This window comes from Stegostoma tigrinum, chromosome 14 (genome assembly GCF_030684315.1).
Source record: "Stegostoma tigrinum isolate sSteTig4 chromosome 14, sSteTig4.hap1, whole genome shotgun sequence".
Lineage (NCBI taxonomy): Eukaryota > Metazoa > Chordata > Chondrichthyes > Orectolobiformes > Stegostomatidae > Stegostoma > Stegostoma tigrinum.
This window is the reverse complement of record NC_081367.1, coordinates 76,544,232-76,563,629: the sequence shown is the minus strand read 5'-3', so window position 1 is coordinate 76,563,629 and position 19,398 is coordinate 76,544,232. Positions and strand designations below refer to the sequence as shown.

General features: G+C 43.1%; 1 protein-coding gene across 2 annotated transcripts in view; it reads left to right on the top strand.

Annotated features, from left to right (window-relative positions):
* Positions 1-19,398, top strand: part of rhbdd1 (rhomboid domain containing 1) — a 76,656-nt gene that overhangs the window by 4,633 nt on the left and 52,625 nt on the right. For both annotated transcript variants that reach the window (XM_048542165.2, XM_048542164.2), the window contains exons 2-3: positions 12,613-13,118; positions 17,032-17,164. In XM_048542165.2, coding sequence (XP_048398122.1) covers positions 12,686-13,118; positions 17,032-17,164 — 566 coding nt within the window. In that variant the 5' untranslated portion in view covers positions 12,613-12,685. The remainder of the gene's footprint in view (positions 1-12,612; positions 13,119-17,031; positions 17,165-19,398) is intronic.

The following is a 19,398-nucleotide window of genomic DNA, read 5'->3' as shown; positions in this document are numbered from 1 at the left end:
CCCCATACACCCCCGCACCCCCCATCTCTGCCATACACTCCCCACCCCACAACTCCCCATCACCCTGCCCCCCCCATTCATCCTTAAACCCCCTCCACACCCACCCCTCATGCCCTCTACACCCCCACCCCCACCACTCCTCCTTCTGAGAAAGGAACAGAACGTTTTGTGTTTGTGTCCAGAATAACTCCTCTTCAGAACTGGTCCGGAATCCTAGCCCCAAACTCTGAAATAGTTCTCCAGCTTGTTCTGTTTTTATTTCACACTTCTGAGATATACTTTGCAATTATGTTACCACTATAGTTTGCTTTTATCTGTTCACTTATCATATTCATTTTTGTTTCTTTCAAAATGCCACATGTCAGTAACCAGGACATTTTGTAAGGGTCGAACCTGTCTTTACCTTCATGAATATTTCCTGGATGTAAACTGTGCCTGTTTTGAGTGTAACCTCACAAGTTGCTGTCTAAAACTGTAGCGTAGATATACATGTGCACTTGCATTGACACTCCCAATTTTAATTAGAGATTGCTGTAAATGTAAGAAACAAGTACAAGATTAAACTGGACAGACACTGGAGCCAGTTTTATGTCTCAACTTCACTTTCCCAAAATCATCCCCATGTCTCTCTTGATTGCTGTAACCTAGAGTGACAAAATATCCAATTATTCCAGCCATAAGTATGTTCTACAAAGGATCAAGCATGAAGAATTTCAAAGAATCTCTCAATTCTTTGAAGAATTATCAACCCATTATCCTGAGACTGTACTCCCAAATCCTGGAGCCAGGTCTGTGTCGATCTACATGGCAGTCAAACCCCTTTGAATTTTTGTATGGTTCAATGAAATCTTTTTCACAATTAGCTAAAACTTAAGCGTATAGCCTATAAACTTATTGAGTGCAATAATTCTGCCACTGTAAAGTAGCACTGGGGAGAGCTCAGCAATTTATTTGTTTGTGTTGTGTGGTCATGTGATAATGGGAACTACAGTTCGCCCAAAAATTTGAATGCCTATTGCTAAAACTATTTAGAGCAAAGCCAAGACTTAATTAGTGCACAAACTATTTGTTGGAGCAGTCTTTGCCTTTAAATGTGTGCTGCAGCGAATGAATAAAAAGGACATGACGAGAGTTTAGACTGGAGAGGAGTAAGCGCTGAGAGGAATTCCCCTCAAAATTGGAAGATGCCTGTTGTATTTTGTAATCGCATCCTGTTTTAAAAAAAAGCCCAAAAGTTACAGAAAAGTGCAGATACTGCATGAGAAGAACTTGTATTTATGTGGTACACAATGAAGCAGAATGTTAAAAAGGTGCTTCACAAAAGTGCTACCATTGGATGCTTATTAAACAGATGACAAGGAGCTTGAGAGAAATTTTATTGAGTATTGTAAAGGAGACAAGCAATAGAGGAATGTCAAAGTTAGGGGCTTGGATAACTGCCAGTACAGTTGCACATGATGTGGCCAATAATATTGGGTGTATGTAAAGGGCCAGGAAGGACAAGTGCAGAGATCTGGGGTCTAACTGTGGGGCTTGGAGAAGGCTACTATCATAGAGAGAAAGTAAGCTGTTAATGAATTTGAAAATGAGAAGAATTAACAAATTGAGGCTTTAAACATTGTGTGCATTTGGCAGAATTTGTTTGCTATCTGCCCTCCTGGTATAGTGGTAATACCTAGTAACCCAGGGCCCCTAGCTAATGTTCGAGGGGCATGGATTTGAATTTCCACCGTGACCAATCATGGAAGTTTGAATTAAATTTTGGACCTCTTGTCATATGGTGGTCGTGTTCCTATTCCTGGACAGGAGACCTTGGTTCAAGCCCCATCTGCTCCCAACATGTGTAATAGCATCTCTGAACAAGTTATTTCAAAAAGTAGGTTAACTTTAGAAAAAAAAAAGGCATTTTACTGTATAATTGTTACATCTCAAGAATATATGAGGGGCTGCACTGTTGAAAACAACAAGCTTTTATTAAAACAAAGAACCGCAGATGCTGGAAATCTGTAACAAAAACAGAAACTGCTAGGAGAAACTCAGCAGGTCTGGCAGCATCTGGGAGGAAAACCGTTAATGTTTCAAGTCCAGTGACTCTTCATCAGAACCAGAAACTTTTATTAAGGTGTTCACTCTATAAGACTGCAAGCAAGTCAACTGTCTCCCTCTAAAATGGCCAGTAATTCCATATCTCCTCATGATCTGACTCTTAAATACTGTGACTAATAAGAGCAGGTAAGGCACGAGGAAGTCAGACACCTGGAGTGCATCTGCACAGGTCCCTGGAGGTGGCTGCACAGGATCTACTGGTAAAGGCTGCATATTTGATGCTGTCCTTTATTGGGCAACGCATCAGATTCATAAGCAGGGATGTACTGTTGGGACCAAGAAAAATTGCTGGTTAAGCCCAAGCTGGAGTTTTTGAAACATATAAAATAATCAGAGGGTTAGATAGGGTGGATAGGGAGAGCCTTTTTCCTAGGATGGTGACGGTGAGCACGAGGGGGCATAGCTTTAAATTGAGGGGTGAAAGATATAGGACAGATGTCAGAGGTAGTTTCTTTACTCACAGAGAGTAGTAAGGGAATGGAATTCTTTGCCTGCAACGGTAGTAGATTCGCCAACTTTAAGTACATTTAAGTCATCATTGGATAAGCATATGGACATACATGGCATAGTGTAGGTTAGATGGGCTTGAGATCGGTATGACACGTCGGCACAACATCGAGGGCCGAAGGGCCTGTACTGTGCTGTAATGTTCTATGTTTCTATGATCACCACGTGAGAGGAAGGACATAAATGCTGGAGAAGCACACTGTAAATCAGACTAGTGATCAGAAGTTCAGGAATGCTGCACTTTTGGTTTTGGAGTGAACCATCAAGAATTTTTGGACCAATATATTCAAGCAATTCCATTTAAAATATTTTTAAAACAAGTAGGTACAATTAATTCTCATAGTATCAGGAAACAAATGTTTCAAGCAACCTGTTCTTAATTCCTTCATCAGATATGGGTGTTGCTGGCTTGGACAGCATCAAGGAAGTGGTGGTGAGCTGCATCCTTGAAACTCCAGTCTTTTTGGTATAGGTACACCCATTCTGCAGAGTGTTCCAGGATTTTGACCCAGTAACACTGAACAAAAGGAAATTTATTTCCAAGTCAGGATGGTGAGTGGCTCGGAGGGGAACTTGAAAGTGATGGTTTTCCTTGTATTTGCTGCCTTTATCCTTGGAGATGGTAATGTTTGTGGATTTGGAAAGTACTGACTGAAGCATCTTTGTGAATTTCTACAGTGCATCTTGTACATAGTATGCATCAGTGGTGGAGGGAATGGATTTTTGTGGATGCTGTGCAAATCAATTGGCTGCTTTGTCCAGAATGGTGTCATGCTTTTTGAGTGTTGTTAGGGCTGCACTCATCCAGACAAGTGGGGAGAATTCCATCACTTATGCATTGCAGAGGAAGGACAGACTTGGCAACTTAACTGAGTTACTCACAGCAGGATTCACTCCATCTGACCTGCTTTTGTAGCCACAGTGTCTATATGCTTAGTCCAGTTTGTGGCCAAAGGTGATTCTCTGGATGTGAAAAATTCAGTGACGGTAGTGCCATTGAATGTCAAAGTGTGATGTTAGATAATAAAATGTGAGGCTGGATGAACACAGCAGGCCAAGCAGCATCTCAGGAGCACAAAAGCTGATGTTTCGGGCCTAGACCCTTCATCAGAGAGGGGGATGGGGAGAGGGAACTGGAATAAATAGGGAGAGGGGGGAGGCGGACCGAAGATGGAGAGTAAAGAAGATAGGTGGAGAGAGTATAGGTGGGGAGGTAGGGAGGGGATAGGTCAGTCCAGGGAAGACGGACAGGTCAAAGAGGTGGGATGAGGTTAGTAGGTAAATAGGGGTGCGGCTTGGGGTGGGAGGAATGGATGGGTGAGAGGAAGAACCGGCAGAGACAGGTTGGACTGGTTTTGGGATGCAGTGGGTGGGGAGGAAGAGCTGGGCTGGTTGTGTGGTGCAGTGGGGGGAGGGGACGAACTGGGCTGGTTTAGGGATGCAGTAGGGGACGGGGAGATTTTGAAACTGGTGAAGAACGCCCTTGACCGCGTCTCCCGTATTTCCCGCAACACATCCCTCACACCCCGCCCCCGCCACAACCGCCCTAAGAGGATCCCCCTCATTCTCACACACCACCCTACCAACCTCCGGATACAACGCATCATCCTCCGACACTTCCGCCATTTACAATCCGACCCCACCACCCAAGACATTTTTCCATCCCCACCCCTGTCTGCTTTCCGGAGAGACCACTCTCTCCGTGACTCCCTTGTTCGCTCCACACTGCCCTCCAACCCCACCACACCCGGTACCTTCCCCTGCAACCGCAGGAAATGCTACACTTGTCCCCACACCTCCTCCCTCACCCCCATCCCAGGCCCCAAGATGACATTCCACATTAAGCAGAGGTTCACCTGCACATCTGCCAATGTGGTTTACTGCATGCATTGAACCCGGTGTGGCTTCCTCTACATTGGGGAAACCAAGCGGAGGCTTGGGGACCGCTTTGCAGAACACCTCCGCTCAGTTCGCAACAAACAACTGCACCTCCCAGTCGCAAACCATTTCCACTCCCCCTCCCATTCTCTAGATGACATGTCCATCATGGGCCTCCTGCACTGCCACAATGATGCCACCCGAAGGTTGCAGGAACAGCAACTCATATTCCGCCTGGGAACCCTGCAGCCTAATGGTATCAATGTGGACTTCACCAGTTTCAAAATCTCCCCTTCCCCTCCTGCATCCCTAAACCAGCCCAGTTCGTCCCCTCCCCCCACTGCACCACACAACCAGCCCAGCTCTTCCCCCCCCACCCACTGCATCCCAAAACCAGTCCAACCTGTCTCTGCCTCCCTAACCGGTTCTTCCTCTCACCCATCCCTTCCTCCCATCCCAAGCCGCACCCCCATCTACCTACTAACCTCATCCCACGTCCTTGACCTTTCCGTCTTCCCTGGACTGACCTATCCCCTCCCTACCTCCCCACCTATACTCTCCCCACCTATCTTCTTTACTCTCCATCTTCAGTCCGCCTCCCCCTCTCTCCCTATTTATTCCAGTTCCCTCTCCTCATCCCCCTCTCTGATGAAGGGTCTAGGCCCGAAACGTCAGCTTTTGTGCTCCTGAGATGCTGCTTGGCCTGCTGTGTTCATCCAGCCTTACATTTTATTATCTTGGAATTCTCCAGCATCTGCAGTTCCCATTATCTCTGTGACTGTTAGATACTCTCTTTTTGGAGATAGTCATTGCCTGGTACATGAGTGGTGTAAATATTACTTGACTTTTGTTAGCCCAATCCTGGATATTGTGTATGTCTTACTGCATTTGAACAAAGACTGCTTCAGCATCAGAAGAATCGCAAATGGTTCTGAACATTGTGCAATCATTGGCAAACATTCCCACTTCTGACCTTATGATGGAGGGAGGGTCATTGATGAAACAGCTGAAGATGGTTGGACCTAGCAATTACCTGAGGAACTCCTACAGAGATGTCTTTGAGCTGAGATTACTGACCTCATCTTTCTATGTGTCAGCTATGATTCCAACCTGCAGAGAGTTTTGTCCCTGATTGGAGATAATGGGAACTGCAGATGCTGGAGAATCTCTGATGAAGGGTCTAGGCCCGTAACGTCAGCTTTTGTGCTCCTGAGATGCTGCTTGGCCTGCTGTGTTCATCCAGCCTCACATTTTGTTGTCTTTGTCCCTGATTGCCATTGTTTTCAGTTTTGCTTGGGCTCCTTGGCGCCACGCTTGGTTTAATGCAGCCTTAATATCAAGGGCAGACTTGCTTCTCCCCTGGAATTCAACTGTTTTGACCATGTTTGAACCAAGGCTGTAAGGAGGTCAGGAGCTGAATGTCACTGAGCAGGTTGCAGTTGTGCAAGCGCTGCTTGATAGCACTGTTGGTGACACCTTTCATCACTTTACTGAGATTGAGATTAAGCTGATGAGGTGTTAATTGGCATTGTTGGATTTGTCCTGCTTTTTTGTCCAGAGCATACCTAGACAAGTTTCCACATTGTCTGCTAGATACCAGTGTTGTAGCTGTACTGGAACAGCTTGGCTAGGGATGTGACAAATTCTGAAGCACAAGTCTTCAGCACCATTGCTGGAATGTTGTCAGGGTTCATAGTCTTTGCATTGTCGAATGCCTCCAATCATTTCTTGATATTGAATGGCTTAAATCAAGTTGGGTGAAGACTGGTATCTGTGATGCAAGGGATCTCTGGAGGATAGATGATCCACTTGGCTGTTTTGGCTGAAGATTGTCGCAAGTGTTTTGGTTTAACTTTGGTACTGATGTGTTGGATTTCCCTCATCATTGAAGATGGGATATTTGTGGAGTCTCCCTCCAGTGAATTATTTAATACTCCACCACTATTGACAAATGGGTGTGGCCGGTCTGCAGAACTTGGATCTGACCTGTTTGATGTGGAATCACTTGGCTGTGTCAATTGCTTGCTGCTTATCTTCACACAGGGAGTGGTGGGCGTGTGGAATGCACTGCTGACAGTGATAGTGGAGTCAGGTACTTTAGAGACTTCTAAGCGACTCTTGGATAGGCACAAGGAAGTCAGTAAAATGTAGGGTATGCAGGGTAGATTGATCTTAGTAGGATAATAGGTCAGCAGAACATTGTGGGCCGAAGGGCCTGTACTGTGCTGTACTGTTATATGTACTTATGCAGTTTGACATGGTGCTGGTCCTGTTTTGTAGTTTCACCAGGTTGGCACCTCCTTTAGACGTGCCTGGTGCGATTCCTCATTTGCCGTCCTGCACCTTTCATTGAAACAGGATTGATCACCTGGCTTGATGGTAATAGTGGAGTAGGGGGTGTACTCAGCAGTGAGGACAGTTCTGGTGGTGCTGGTGACCCACAGTGCCCTGTCATGGATGCTGAGTCTTGAATTGTGGGATCTGTTTAATAACTATCCAATTTAGCACAGTGATAACGCCATAAGAGCAGGCCGTTTGGCCCCTTGAGCTTCTCCACCGTCCGTTAGGATCATGGCTGATTCGACATTCATCACATCCACTTTCCTGCTCTTTCCCCATTACCCTTGATTCCTTGACTGATCAAGAATCTATCTCAGCCTTAAAAATATACAAGATACCTGTCCCCCTCAGCTCTGTGTGGCAAGATGTTCCAAACACTCTCAATCCTCTGACAGATTGTATGATGATGAATGACTCCAGAAGCATACAGCACAGAAACAGACCCTTTGGTTCAACCAGTCCAGGCCGAACATAAGCCCAAACTAAACTAGTCCCACCTGCCTGCTGCTGACCCACATAGCTCCAAACCTTTCTTATTGATGTCCTTATCCAAGTGTCTTTTAAACATTGTAATTGTATCACCATGCACCATATCCTCAGGAAGTTCATTCCACACAAAAACCACCCTTTGTGTATAAACATTTCCCCCACATCTTTCTAAAATCTCTCTCTTCTCACCTTCAAAATGTGCCTGCAGCCTTGAAACCCCCCACCCTGCAGAAAAGACATCTACTGATAACCCTATCTGTACCCCTCATTATTATGTGAACTTCTATAAGGTCACCTCTCAACCTCCTATGCTCCAGTGGAAAAAGGCCCAGCCTTTCTTTATAACTCACACCTTCCATACCTGGCAACATCCTGATCAATCTCTTCTGAACCCTTTGCACCTTAATAATATCCTGCCTATAACTGGGCGACCAGAACTGGTCACAGTTTTCCAGTAGAGGCCTCACCAATGTCAAAGAACAACAAAGAGAAAAAAAAATTACAACACAGGAACAGGCCCTTCAGCCCTCCAAGCCTGCGCTGATCCAGATCCTCTTTCTAAACCTGTCGCCTATTTTCCGAGGATCTGTATCCCTCTGCTCCCTGTCCATTCATGTATCTGTCTAGATACATCTTAAATGATGCTATCGTGCCCACCTCTACCACCTCCACTGGCAACGCGTTCCAGGCACCCACCACCCTCTGCGGAAAGAACTTTCCACGCGTATCTCCCCTAAACTTTTCCTCTCTCAGCTTGAAACAGTGATCACTAGTACTTGAGACCCCACTCTGGGAAAAAGCTTCTTGCTATCCACCCTGTCTATACCCCTCATGGTTTTGTAGACCTCAATCAGTTCCCCCCACAATCTCCATCTTTCTGATGTAAATAATCCTAATCTACTCAACCTGTCTTCATAGCTAGCGCCCTCCATACCAGGCAACATCCTGGTGACCCTCCTCTGCACCGTCTCCAAAGTATCCACATTTTTGGTAATGTGGTGACCAGAACTGTACACAGTACTCCAAATGTGGCTGAACCAAAGTCCTATACAACTGCAACATGACCTGCCAACTCTTGTACTCAATACCCCGTCCAATGAATGAAAGCATGCCATATGCCTTGTTGACCAATCTATCAACCTGCGTTGTCACCTTCAGGGTACAATGGACCTGAACACCCAGATCTCTCTATGCATCAGTTATCCCCAGGGCTTTTCCATTTACCGTATAATTCGCTCTTGAATTGGATCTTCCAAAATGCATCACCTCACATTTGTCTGGATTGAACTCCATCTGCCTTTTCTCTGCCCAACTCTCCAATCTGTCTATATTCTGCAGCATTTTCTGACAGTCCCCTTCACCATCTACTGCTCCACCAATCTTAGTGTCATCTCCAAACTTGCTAAATGACCATCTAGACTTCCTCGAGGTCATTTATGTATGTCACAAACAACAGTGGTCCCAACATGGATCCCTGTGGAACACCACTGGTCACACTTCTCCATTTTAACATAGAACAATACAGCGCAGAACAGGCCCTTCGGCCCTCAATGTTGCGCCATTTGAGAAACTCCCTTCCACTACAACTCTCTGTCTCCTGTTGCCCAGCCAGTTCTCATCCATCTAGCCAGTACATCCTGGATCCCATGTGACTTCACTTTCTCCATCAGACTACCATAGGGAACCTTATCAGATGCCTTACTGAAATCCATGTGTATGACATGTACAGCCCTTCCCTCATTATCAACTTTGTCACTTCCTCAAAGAATTCTATCAATTTGGTAAGATATGACCTTCCCTGCACAAAACCATGCTGCATATCACTAATAAGCCCATTTTTTTCCAAATGTAAATCGATCCTATCCCTCAGTATCTTCTCCAGCAGCTTCCCCACCACTGACCTGTTAAACCTCACCATGACTTCCCAACTCCTATACTCAAAAGACTCAGCAATGAAGGCCTTTTTAAACAACCTCCCTATATGTGATATAGACGTGCTGAACCCCGATGTTCCTCTGTTCTCCAACACTGACCAAGGTCCGACCATGAATTGTATAAGTCCTACCCCTAATTTTCATACTAAATTGCAAACCAAGCATTTATTCAGGTTGAACTCCTCTGCCATTTTTCAACGCATTGACCCATTTTGTCATAACACAAAAGGATTTTTATTTTAGATTGTTTTGTGACCTAGCAAGGTAAATAATGGGGCCTCAAAGTTTGTTAGATATTCCTGGAGCTTGTTTGTGGCATTATAATTTCTTGTGTCTCAGCCAATGCCAGATGGTCTGTCAGGTTCCCTCCCTTTTTTGTTAGAGACTTTCTAGCAGTTGATTGCGAATCCATTTCAGAGAGATGTTGAGAATCAACTACATTGCTCTGAGACTGGAGTTACATGTTGACCATGCCGGGTAAGGATAGCAAGTTTCCTTTCTTAAATGACATTAACAAACCAGATAACTTTTTCACAAAAATGGCAAGAGTTTCATACTATATACTTAAAAATTTGTATTTATTCCACCATCTACCATGGTAAGACTCAAGCCAGGTCTCTGGGTTACTATACCGTCAACAGTACCACTAGATAGACAATCATCTCCCTACTAAAACTGACCAGAGGAAGAGTAGCACATTGTGGAAAATGGACAATATGTTGCAGGCAGTATGAGAGAAGTTGAGCTGATTTCATACCAGGCAACTATTTCAGATATCTAAGGCTGGACTGCGTATACAGAAAGCACATTTCTGAAATGCTTAAAATGTTAACACACATCACTTATGTACAGTGCTCTCTAAACAAATATAAAGTTTATTCCTGGAACTCACTTTTCCAACTCAAATTTATTTCTGAGTTGGTGAACAAATATGCAGGCACGTGGCAGGCATGGTCAATGCAGCCAGTTTGTCTGAAGGATATTCTTAATATTTGTACGTTTGGGGGCGGCAGCAGGGATTGAGACGTCTCTTGCAGAAAACGAACAATTCACCCAGTGTGTTTGGTCAGTTATTTAAGCAAGGCATGCTGACCAAAACACGAGTAACTTCAGACAGCTTCCCAAAACATCCATTTTAAGGAGGAATTGCATTCCATCAGCAGCAAGCAGGTTGCCTGTCATTTATTTCCTGAAAAGGGACCTTTGTTCAAATAATAATTGAACAGTCCTCATTTTAAAAGATCTGTTTATCCTTTGCTGTAACAATATTCAAATGTATTCTTGTCATAATCTTGTTTTTGGTTAATGGGTTTTTAAACAAAAGAACTTCTGTCAGTTTACGGCTAGAATCCTGAAGAAATTGCTACTGCACTATCTCAAAGCTTTGTTTGGATCACAGAGTAATTTAGTTGTCTTATTTGTGAATGGAAGCAGGATTATATATTTTCAGGACTTCAGTGTTACAGATCTCAAAGGCCTTAACTTAAGTAAGGAATATTGAATACCTTGAAGTGATTTACAGGCTAGAATATAAATCCACAGCCAAGAGGCTAATCAACAATTGAGTAAACCACTTTGACAGTAATAGGGGAAAACAGTGCTTTTTAGGATTAATTTTTCATAAGAAGAAAGCATTTTATACATTTTGTCTTGAAATTACATCACAGGATATTGAAGGGAATCTGAAACTCTCATTTCTGCTATTTACACAGATGGTCACCTATTTATTTCAGAAAGACTGATACATCCACTGAAAGAGCAGAAGAGGAAATTTCAAACCAACCCTCGGTTCAGCAATCGATAGTTTCTCATAATATAATTTTAGGTCCTGAGTCAACAACAGTCTCTGCTTCAGAAGTTAATCTTACGTCGATGTCTGAGATCCCCTTAAATCTCAACTGTTTCCAGATGTTTAAACCGGGGATTGAAAAACCAGCTGACAATTCTCTTGTCTTATAAAGCTCACAATTTTGTCCCTCCTTTGATTTGTAGCATATATAAAATACCCATTTCTGGTTGTCTAGATGTCTAATGTGAAACGGAATGTATGAATTAATGGAAGTTTTTAGATTTAAATTTGTGTTTAAGATGTCTTGTGTAGTTCTAGACAGGTCAAAAAAAGGTCATGCATGCCTTGATTTATTTTGGATGACCTAAAAAAATCTTGGATAACAAATTTTACTTTTGGTTCTTAATATGAAGAAGCACGTTGCATGCTGTTAATTCTCTGCTTCAGATATCGAAAAGTAAATATAGCAACTCACTGAAACTTTTCTTTGGTGCAGTGGCCTAGTGGTATTATCACTGTGCTGTTAATCCTGTGACCCAGCTATTGTTCTGGGAACCTGGGTTCGAATCCCACCACAGCAGATGGTGGAATTTGACTGCAGTAAATATCTAGAATTAAGAGTCTAATGATGCCTATGAATCCATTGCCATTTGTTGGAAAAACCCACTGGTTCACTAATGTCCTTTAGGGAACAAAACCGCTATCCTTACCTGGTCTGGCCTACATGTGACTCCAGACCCACAGCAATGTGGTTGACTCTGAACTGCCATCTGGGCAATTAGGGATTGCCAATAAACTCTGTCGAGCCAGCGATGCCCTCATCCCATGAATGAATAAAAGAAAATCTGCAGAGTGTTGAAACATTTTCTGTTAATGTCCTTTTCCTGCCTTCAAATAGGCCTAGCCAGTAGAAGTATTTACTTACTGTTATGATAGGTTAGTCTTTGTGACTGATATTAGGATATTTAATAATAGTTAATGATAATATGTTCCTGATGCCCAACTTGGCGGAGGGTAATCCGTGACATGTCATTGGGAGCATGTTTATTTAAGTTGGCAGGTAATGGTTACAATACAAAATGTTATTATATGAAGTGTCTTGAGCCCTGCCTTTCCAAAAAAATCTGAAATCTCTGCAGTTTTTGATTTAAAACAATGAATATCCCACACAATTAAGTCAACGTTCATTGAGATGGCAGTTGAGTTGGTGTTATGTACCAAAGATAGATGTGGTTAACTATTCTGAGGAAGGGTCACCAGACCTGAAACGTTAACTCTGGCTTCTCTTCACAGATGCTGCCACACTTGCTGAGCTTTTCCAACAACTTTGTCTTTGTTTCTGATTTACGGCATCTGCAGCTCTTTCAGTTCTTATTTAGTGTGGAAAGTTTGCAGTCATTTAACACAGCAGGAGAGTTGGATGGAGAATAACAACGATTGAGCAGCACAACATTTGATTCTTTTTAATCAAAATAGTGTAAAAGTGAAATTTCTTGTTCAGTAAAAGTAAATATTATGCTAATATGTGTGCGTGCTTTGTAACTCCAAGTTGTGTTATTGTTGTTTCAGACTTTGGTCCTGAATACGATATTAACTAACCAAAAGGGCTTACAACCTGAGTTAATACCTAATTGTGGAAGTCATGCATTCCAGGCACCGAGGAGGGAACATGGGACTGCTTCTGTTACTTAGCCAGATAATCCATGTGGGATTTGATAATATTCCAACTGTTACGCTGATAACAATGGCACTGAACATCTACCTTTTCTTATCACCACTTAAGCCGTTATTGAATGTTTGCATCAGTGTGCATGAAACTTGGAACAGAAAAGATTGGAAACGTCTTTTTTATTCACCGTTTCACCATGCTGATGACTGGCACTTATACTTCAACATGGTGTCTATGTTATACAAAGGGATAAAGTTGGAGCCGAGGCTTGGCACCAAGTGGTTTGCCTACATGTTGTCTGTGTTTTCTGTCATGACTGGAGTCGTCTACTTGGTGCTGGAAATACTCCTTGAAGAACTAATGGAAGACCATTCATATAAAATGCAATGTGCGGTTGGTTTCTCAGGTAAGAACGTTCACTACTTTTTACTGAATTTTATCCTCAATAATGTGAGCTGTCATTTCGCAAAGCATTAACCACTTACCTTTAATATGCAGCCTTAACCCTCTCCTTTGCTCAGAAATCCTTAATTTTGTTTATTGTATTAACAAGTTAAAATGTCTTTACCAAACTTGGAAGGTAAATATCTGGTGAAATAATGAATGTTTGAGTAAAAGCAAAACACTGCAGCTACTGGAAATCCAAAACAAGCCTGGAAAATGCTGGAGAAACCTAGCAAATTTAATGTGGTTGAATTTGATATTTAAGTTTGGAACACACTCTGCTTAAGGCTGACTTTAAAAGAATGATGCATAAATTGAGCTAAGTTGTCTATAGGTTTGCTTGTTAACAATGAAGTATTTGGTACAATACAAGAACAGCATTTACACCGAAAAGCTAGTAATTCCATTTGTGTGGTTGAGCAGTACTGGTCATCGATTGAGATAATATGCAGGATAAATTTTGCAGAAGTGTGCATAAGTGGAAAGAATAGTGGAATTCTGGCAGACAGCTCTTAAAAACAAAAAAGGATACAATAACAGTATTAAGAGCAACAAAGGCACATTGTAGGTGAGAAACTTGTCATAGATATAAATATAAGTGTAAAAGGTTATATTAATGTATTTAGAAAGCAGGTGGAAAAATGTGGTGCCTCATTTAAGCAGATAACACCACATTAGGAAATACTAGGTTTGTCAGATGCTTACCAGAAGCCTGAGTTCCAACTGTCAAAGCAAATCATCTTCACCCAGCTCAAGAAAAGCCCTCAACAAAGGGGAGAACAAGAGAAGTGTAAAGAAGTGTTTCAAAAATTTCCTGAAGGCTTCCCTCAAGAAATGCAACATAGATGTTAATGATTGGGAGACACTTGTTCAGTTGAAATCACTTGGAGGAAGCTCTTGAATGTTGAGATTCCATTCTTTGAGAAGAACTGGACCCGAACAAAGGAATGCCATTGATCTCAAGGCTAAACACCACCTCCACACCCTGGAAACTTCTGCTAGGTGTGTGTTGGAGATGCTGCTCTAAGTTTGGACTCATTAGCCACCCAAGGACCCACAGAACCTGTGACCAGTGGGTCAGAATTTTCTAGAACATAGAAAAATACAGGTGGACATAGATGCGCGTGAGCCCGTGTGATTGTCGTTAGAGATTTTGTGTTTGTTATGATAAAAATATAATTGATAGCAGGAAAAGTAAATTGTGTGGAGGAACCTAGTAAATACTTTAAGCTTTTAAAACACGGTGGAAATAATGAGACTGCAGATAGTCAAGCTGAAAACGTGGTAATTCCCACCCCAGGTTACTAAAAGAAATATGTGAAGGAATTGCAAATGTCTCCATTGTAATCTTGCAAAACTCTCGGTTAAAGAAAGTGATATTAGATTGGAATTTGTTTTAAAATATCAGCCCATTAATTAGAGGTGGGATGGTTTTTGACTGTTTCTGCATTCACTGCGGAATTTGAATTAGTGGCAATAATTCCAGATAGGACTTTTATAGCCAACGCACAACTTTCATCCTTTCAATGTGAGGCTGGATGAACACAGCAGGCCAAGCAGCATCTCAGGAGCACAAAAGCTGACGTTTCGGGCCTAGACCCTTCATCAGAGAGGGGGATGGGGGGAGGGAACTGGAATAAATAGGGAGAGAGGGGGAGGCGGACCGAAGATGGAGAGCAAAGAAGATAGGTGGAGAGGGTGTAGGTGGGGAGGTAGGGAGGGGATAGGTCAGTCCAGGGAAGACGGACAGGTCAAGGAGGTGGGATGAGGTTAGTAGGTAGCTGGGGGTGCGGCTGGGGGTGGGAGGAAGGGATGGGTGAGAGGGAGAACCGGTTAGGGAGGCAGAGACAGGTTGGACTGGTTTTGGGATGCAGTGGGTGGGGGGGAAGAGCTGGGCTGGTTGTGTGGTGCAGTGGGGGGAGGGGATGAACTGGGCTGGTTTAGGGATGCAGTGGGGGAAGGGGAGATTTTGAAACTGGTGAAGTCCACATTGATACCATATGGCTGCAGGGTTCCCAGGCGGAATATGAGTTGCTGTTCCTGCAACCTTCGGGTGGCATCATTGTGGCAGTGCAGGAGGCCCATGATGGACATGTCATCAAGAGAATGGGAGGGGGAGTGGAAATGGTTTGCGACTGGGAGGTGCAGATGTTTGTTGCGAACTGAGCGGAGGTGTTCTGCAAAGCGGTCCCCAAGCCTCCGCTTGGTTTCCCCAATGTAGAGAAAGCCGCACCGGGTACAGTGGATGCAGTATACCACATTGGCAGATGTGCAGGTGAACCTCTGCTTAATGTGGAATGTCATCTTGGGGCCTGGGATGGGGGTGAGGGAGGAGGTGTGGGGACAAGTGTAGCATTTCCTGCGGTTGCAGGGGAAGGTGCCGGGTGTGGTGGGGTTGGAGGGCAGTGTGGAGCGAACAAGGGAGTCACGGAGAGAGTGGTCTCTCCGGAAAGCAGACAGGGGTGGGGATGGAAAAATGTCTTGGGTGGTGGGGTCGGATTGTAAATGGCGGAAGTGTCGGAGGATAATGCGTTGTATCCGGAGGTTGGTAGGGTGGTGTGTGAGAACGAGGGGGATCCTCTTGGGGCGGTTGTGGCGGGGGCGGGGTGTGAGGGATGTGTCGCGGGAAATGCGGGAGACGCGGTCAAGGGCGTTCTCAATCAGACTTCTCCCCTTCCCCCACTGCATCCCTAAACCAGCCCAGTTCATCCCCTCCCCCCACTGCACCACACAACCAGCCCAGCTCTTCCCCCCCACCCACTGCATCCCAAAACCAGTCCAACCTGTCTCTGCCTCCCTAACCGGTTCTCCCTCTCACCCATCCCTTCCTCCCACCCCCAGCCGCACCCCCAGCTACCTACTAACCTCATCCCACCTCCTTGACCTGTCCGTCTTCCCTGGACTGACCTATCCCCTCCCTACCTCCCCACCTACACCCTCTCCACCTATCTTCTTTGCTCTCCATCTTCGGTCCGCCTCCCCCTCTCTCCCTATTTATTCCAGTTCCCTCCCCCCATCCCCCTCTCTGATGAAGGGTCTAGGCCCGAAACGTCAGCTTTTGTGCTCCTGAGATGCTGCTTGGCCTGCTGTGTTCATCCAGCCTCACATTTTATTATCTTGGAATCTCCAGCATCTGCAGTTCCCATTATCTCTTTCATCCTTTCAAGCTCCTTTGTACTCAAATCCAATTCTGACGGGAGAACGTGTATAATTTTGTCTGTCGGTCTCTCCTGAGGTTTTTAAGGTTTGATTTCTGTAAAAGGTTTATACTTGCTGTGACACAACTGTTGCACCAAAGCACTGCAATTAAATGGCAGATCACTGGTGAGAAGCCTAGTCCTCTGTACAATAGTTCCACCTTTCCTAAAAGGGTGATGAAAGACATTTCTGATCTTGGCAGTCCATCTTGCATTCACAGGGAAAGGCGTTTGATGAATAAGTTGTTACTTAATCATGTATGAGATTGTTAGGGAGAAAGGGGTGCTGTTTTAAAGTTCCTGCAATAAAATTGCTTTGTTTTACATATTATGTGCATGAATTTAATGAGAACAGAATTCAGAGTTTTGCCTACAAAATTATAATGCAACCACTTCTCCATTTGAAATAGCCTGACCAGTTGCATTTCGTGGGGCCCATTGATTGAGAGGAGGCATATCAGGGAATGAGTCACTCGTGGGTTGTTTTCATGTTTTCAACAAGGTACTGAGCTGGACTTTGTTCCTGAAGATCATATATGGCAGAATATCTAGCAATTGGAAAATTGTTTTAAAATGACTCTGTACTTGTGGTATCAATGGAATGAAGGGGTGTGTGTGTGTGTTTGAAAGGAAATATGATGATTTATATGAATTTTGTTCATTTACTCCATGTTTCAGGTGTTTTGTTTGCTCTGAAAGTTGTGAACAACCATTACAATCCTGGAGGTACCAGTTATATATTGGGCATCCCGGTGCAGAAACAGTATGCATGCTGGGGCGAGCTGATTGCGATTCATTTGATTGCTCCAGGGTAAGTGAGTACACAATCTGTGACACAGTAATTCACTTCCAACAAATCTAGCAATGACTTCCAGAATGATTCTTCTCAGAAAACTGATAGCTGTTCAATTATTTTAAAAATTCTTGTTCCTGACTTTTCAAATATTTTTCTGCAGTCATAGTTTAGCAGCAACGTTTTAGTGTAACTATCATTGCAAAAATTTGTTTCTTTCAGATTTCATTTACAGTAGCTTAGGAAAAGAGGCATTTACAGAGTTTATAGAATTCAAAAAACACTGGTGCTCTGAAGAAAAATACAATGGGGGGCCTTAGGGAGCAGAGGATACACAAAACAAGTTCATTCAATGTTAATTTGATGCTGATCTGTTTGTTGTTTCTAATGAAGGGCAACCTGCAACGGCAGGAGGTTGGTATAGTTGTAATACAATCTATCAAAGTGACACAGATGTTGGGGTAACATATTAGCTTGAACAGAGGATTGGCTAACCAAGAGAAAGCAGAGTGTTGGGCTAAATTTGACTTTTTCTAGTTGCCAAGCTGTAACTAATAGGCTGTTGAAGGGTTTGGTCCTTAGACCCTAACTATTTAGAATCTATGTTAACGACTTGGGTGGGGAGATAAAATGTACAGAAGATGTTACAAAAACAGGTGGGAAAGTAAGTGGCAGTGAAGAAACAAGAAATTTACAAATGGATATGGATGGGTTAGGACCAAAATTTAGACGGTAGAGTTTAACGTGCGTTTTAGTTGGAAGAATAGAAGGCACCTTTATATCAAAATTGAGAGAAACTTCAACCTGTTTTTGCTCAGAGGGATCTGTGTGTTCTGCATGAATTGTAGAAAGGTACTATGCAAGTAAAACAGGTAATCAGGAGGACAAATGAAATTTTGACTTTTATTGCAAAAGTCTGTAGGCTCCTTAACGAGATGGTAGGTCAGAATGAATCAGGAGATAATAAGAGCATATAACAAATTCTGAGTGACTTTATAATCTTCGTATAAATTGGGATAGTCAGATTGGCGCAGGCAGTGATAAGGAGGAATTCATAGATTGTATTTGAGACAGTTTCCTAGAATTATGTTGTGGGTACAACCCAGGATCAGGCTGTTTTTGGATTTGATAACTCACAATGAAGCAAGCTTATTAAATGATGTCAGAGTAACACATCCTTAAGGGCAGAGTGACAATAATTCAACAGAATTTATCATTCAGTTTGAGACCGAGAAACTTGGGTCAGATGCAACCATACTAAACTTAAATAAAGGTATTTACAAAAGAATGAGGACAGAAGCAGCTACAATGGACTAGGGGAGAGTTTAGCAGCAAAGACTGTTGTGAAACAAAGCCAGACATTTTTAAAAAATAGTTCATTGACAAAACAAAGATCTTCCAGTAGGGAAGGAGGATTCTAGGAAATAGATAAACCAATCATGGTTAACCAGGGAAGTTAAGGGTAGCATCAAATTGAAAGAAAAAATATACAATGCAGCAAAGATTAGTGGTAAGTGAGAGGATTGGGAAAGATCGTTTTCTTCAAAAAGCAACAAAAGATAACCAAAAAATAATAAAAAGGGAGAACATAAACATTGTACATAAACTTGAAATAGTATTAAAATAGAAAGCAAGAGCTTCTTTGTGTAAAAAGAAAGAGAGAAGCCAAAGTGAACTTAGGCTCCTTGGAGAGCAAGTCTGGTAGAATAATAGTTGGAAACCAGGAAATAGCGGAGGAGTTTAATAAATGCATTGTATCAGTCTTCACAGTAGAAGACACTAATATCTTTCCAAAGGCACTAAATGAAGGAACAAGAGAAGAAGACGAAATAAACACAATAACTTAGCACTTTTTCCTCTAGTGGTTTGGAAATTAATGGGACTAAAGACCAGTAAGCCTTCTGGATTGATGGGTTTCATCCTAGTGACAGAGATAGTGGATGCACTGATAGTAATCTTCCAAGAATCCCTAGATTCTGGGAAAAGACCCAGAGGATTGCAGTACTGACAATCTAACACCTTTAGTGAAAAGGGAAGGAGACATAAACAGGTAACAGTGGGTCAGTTGATTTCTGAAAAGTCACTGGACTTGAAATTTTAATTCTGCTATCTTCCCACAGATGTTGCCAGATCTGTTGGATTTCTCCAGCAGTTTCTGTTTTCATAATTGAAGACAGTGGAATAAGTGGGGCATTTTCAAGTGAGCAATCTGTAACTAGAATGCCACAGTGTTCAGTGCTGGGACCACAATG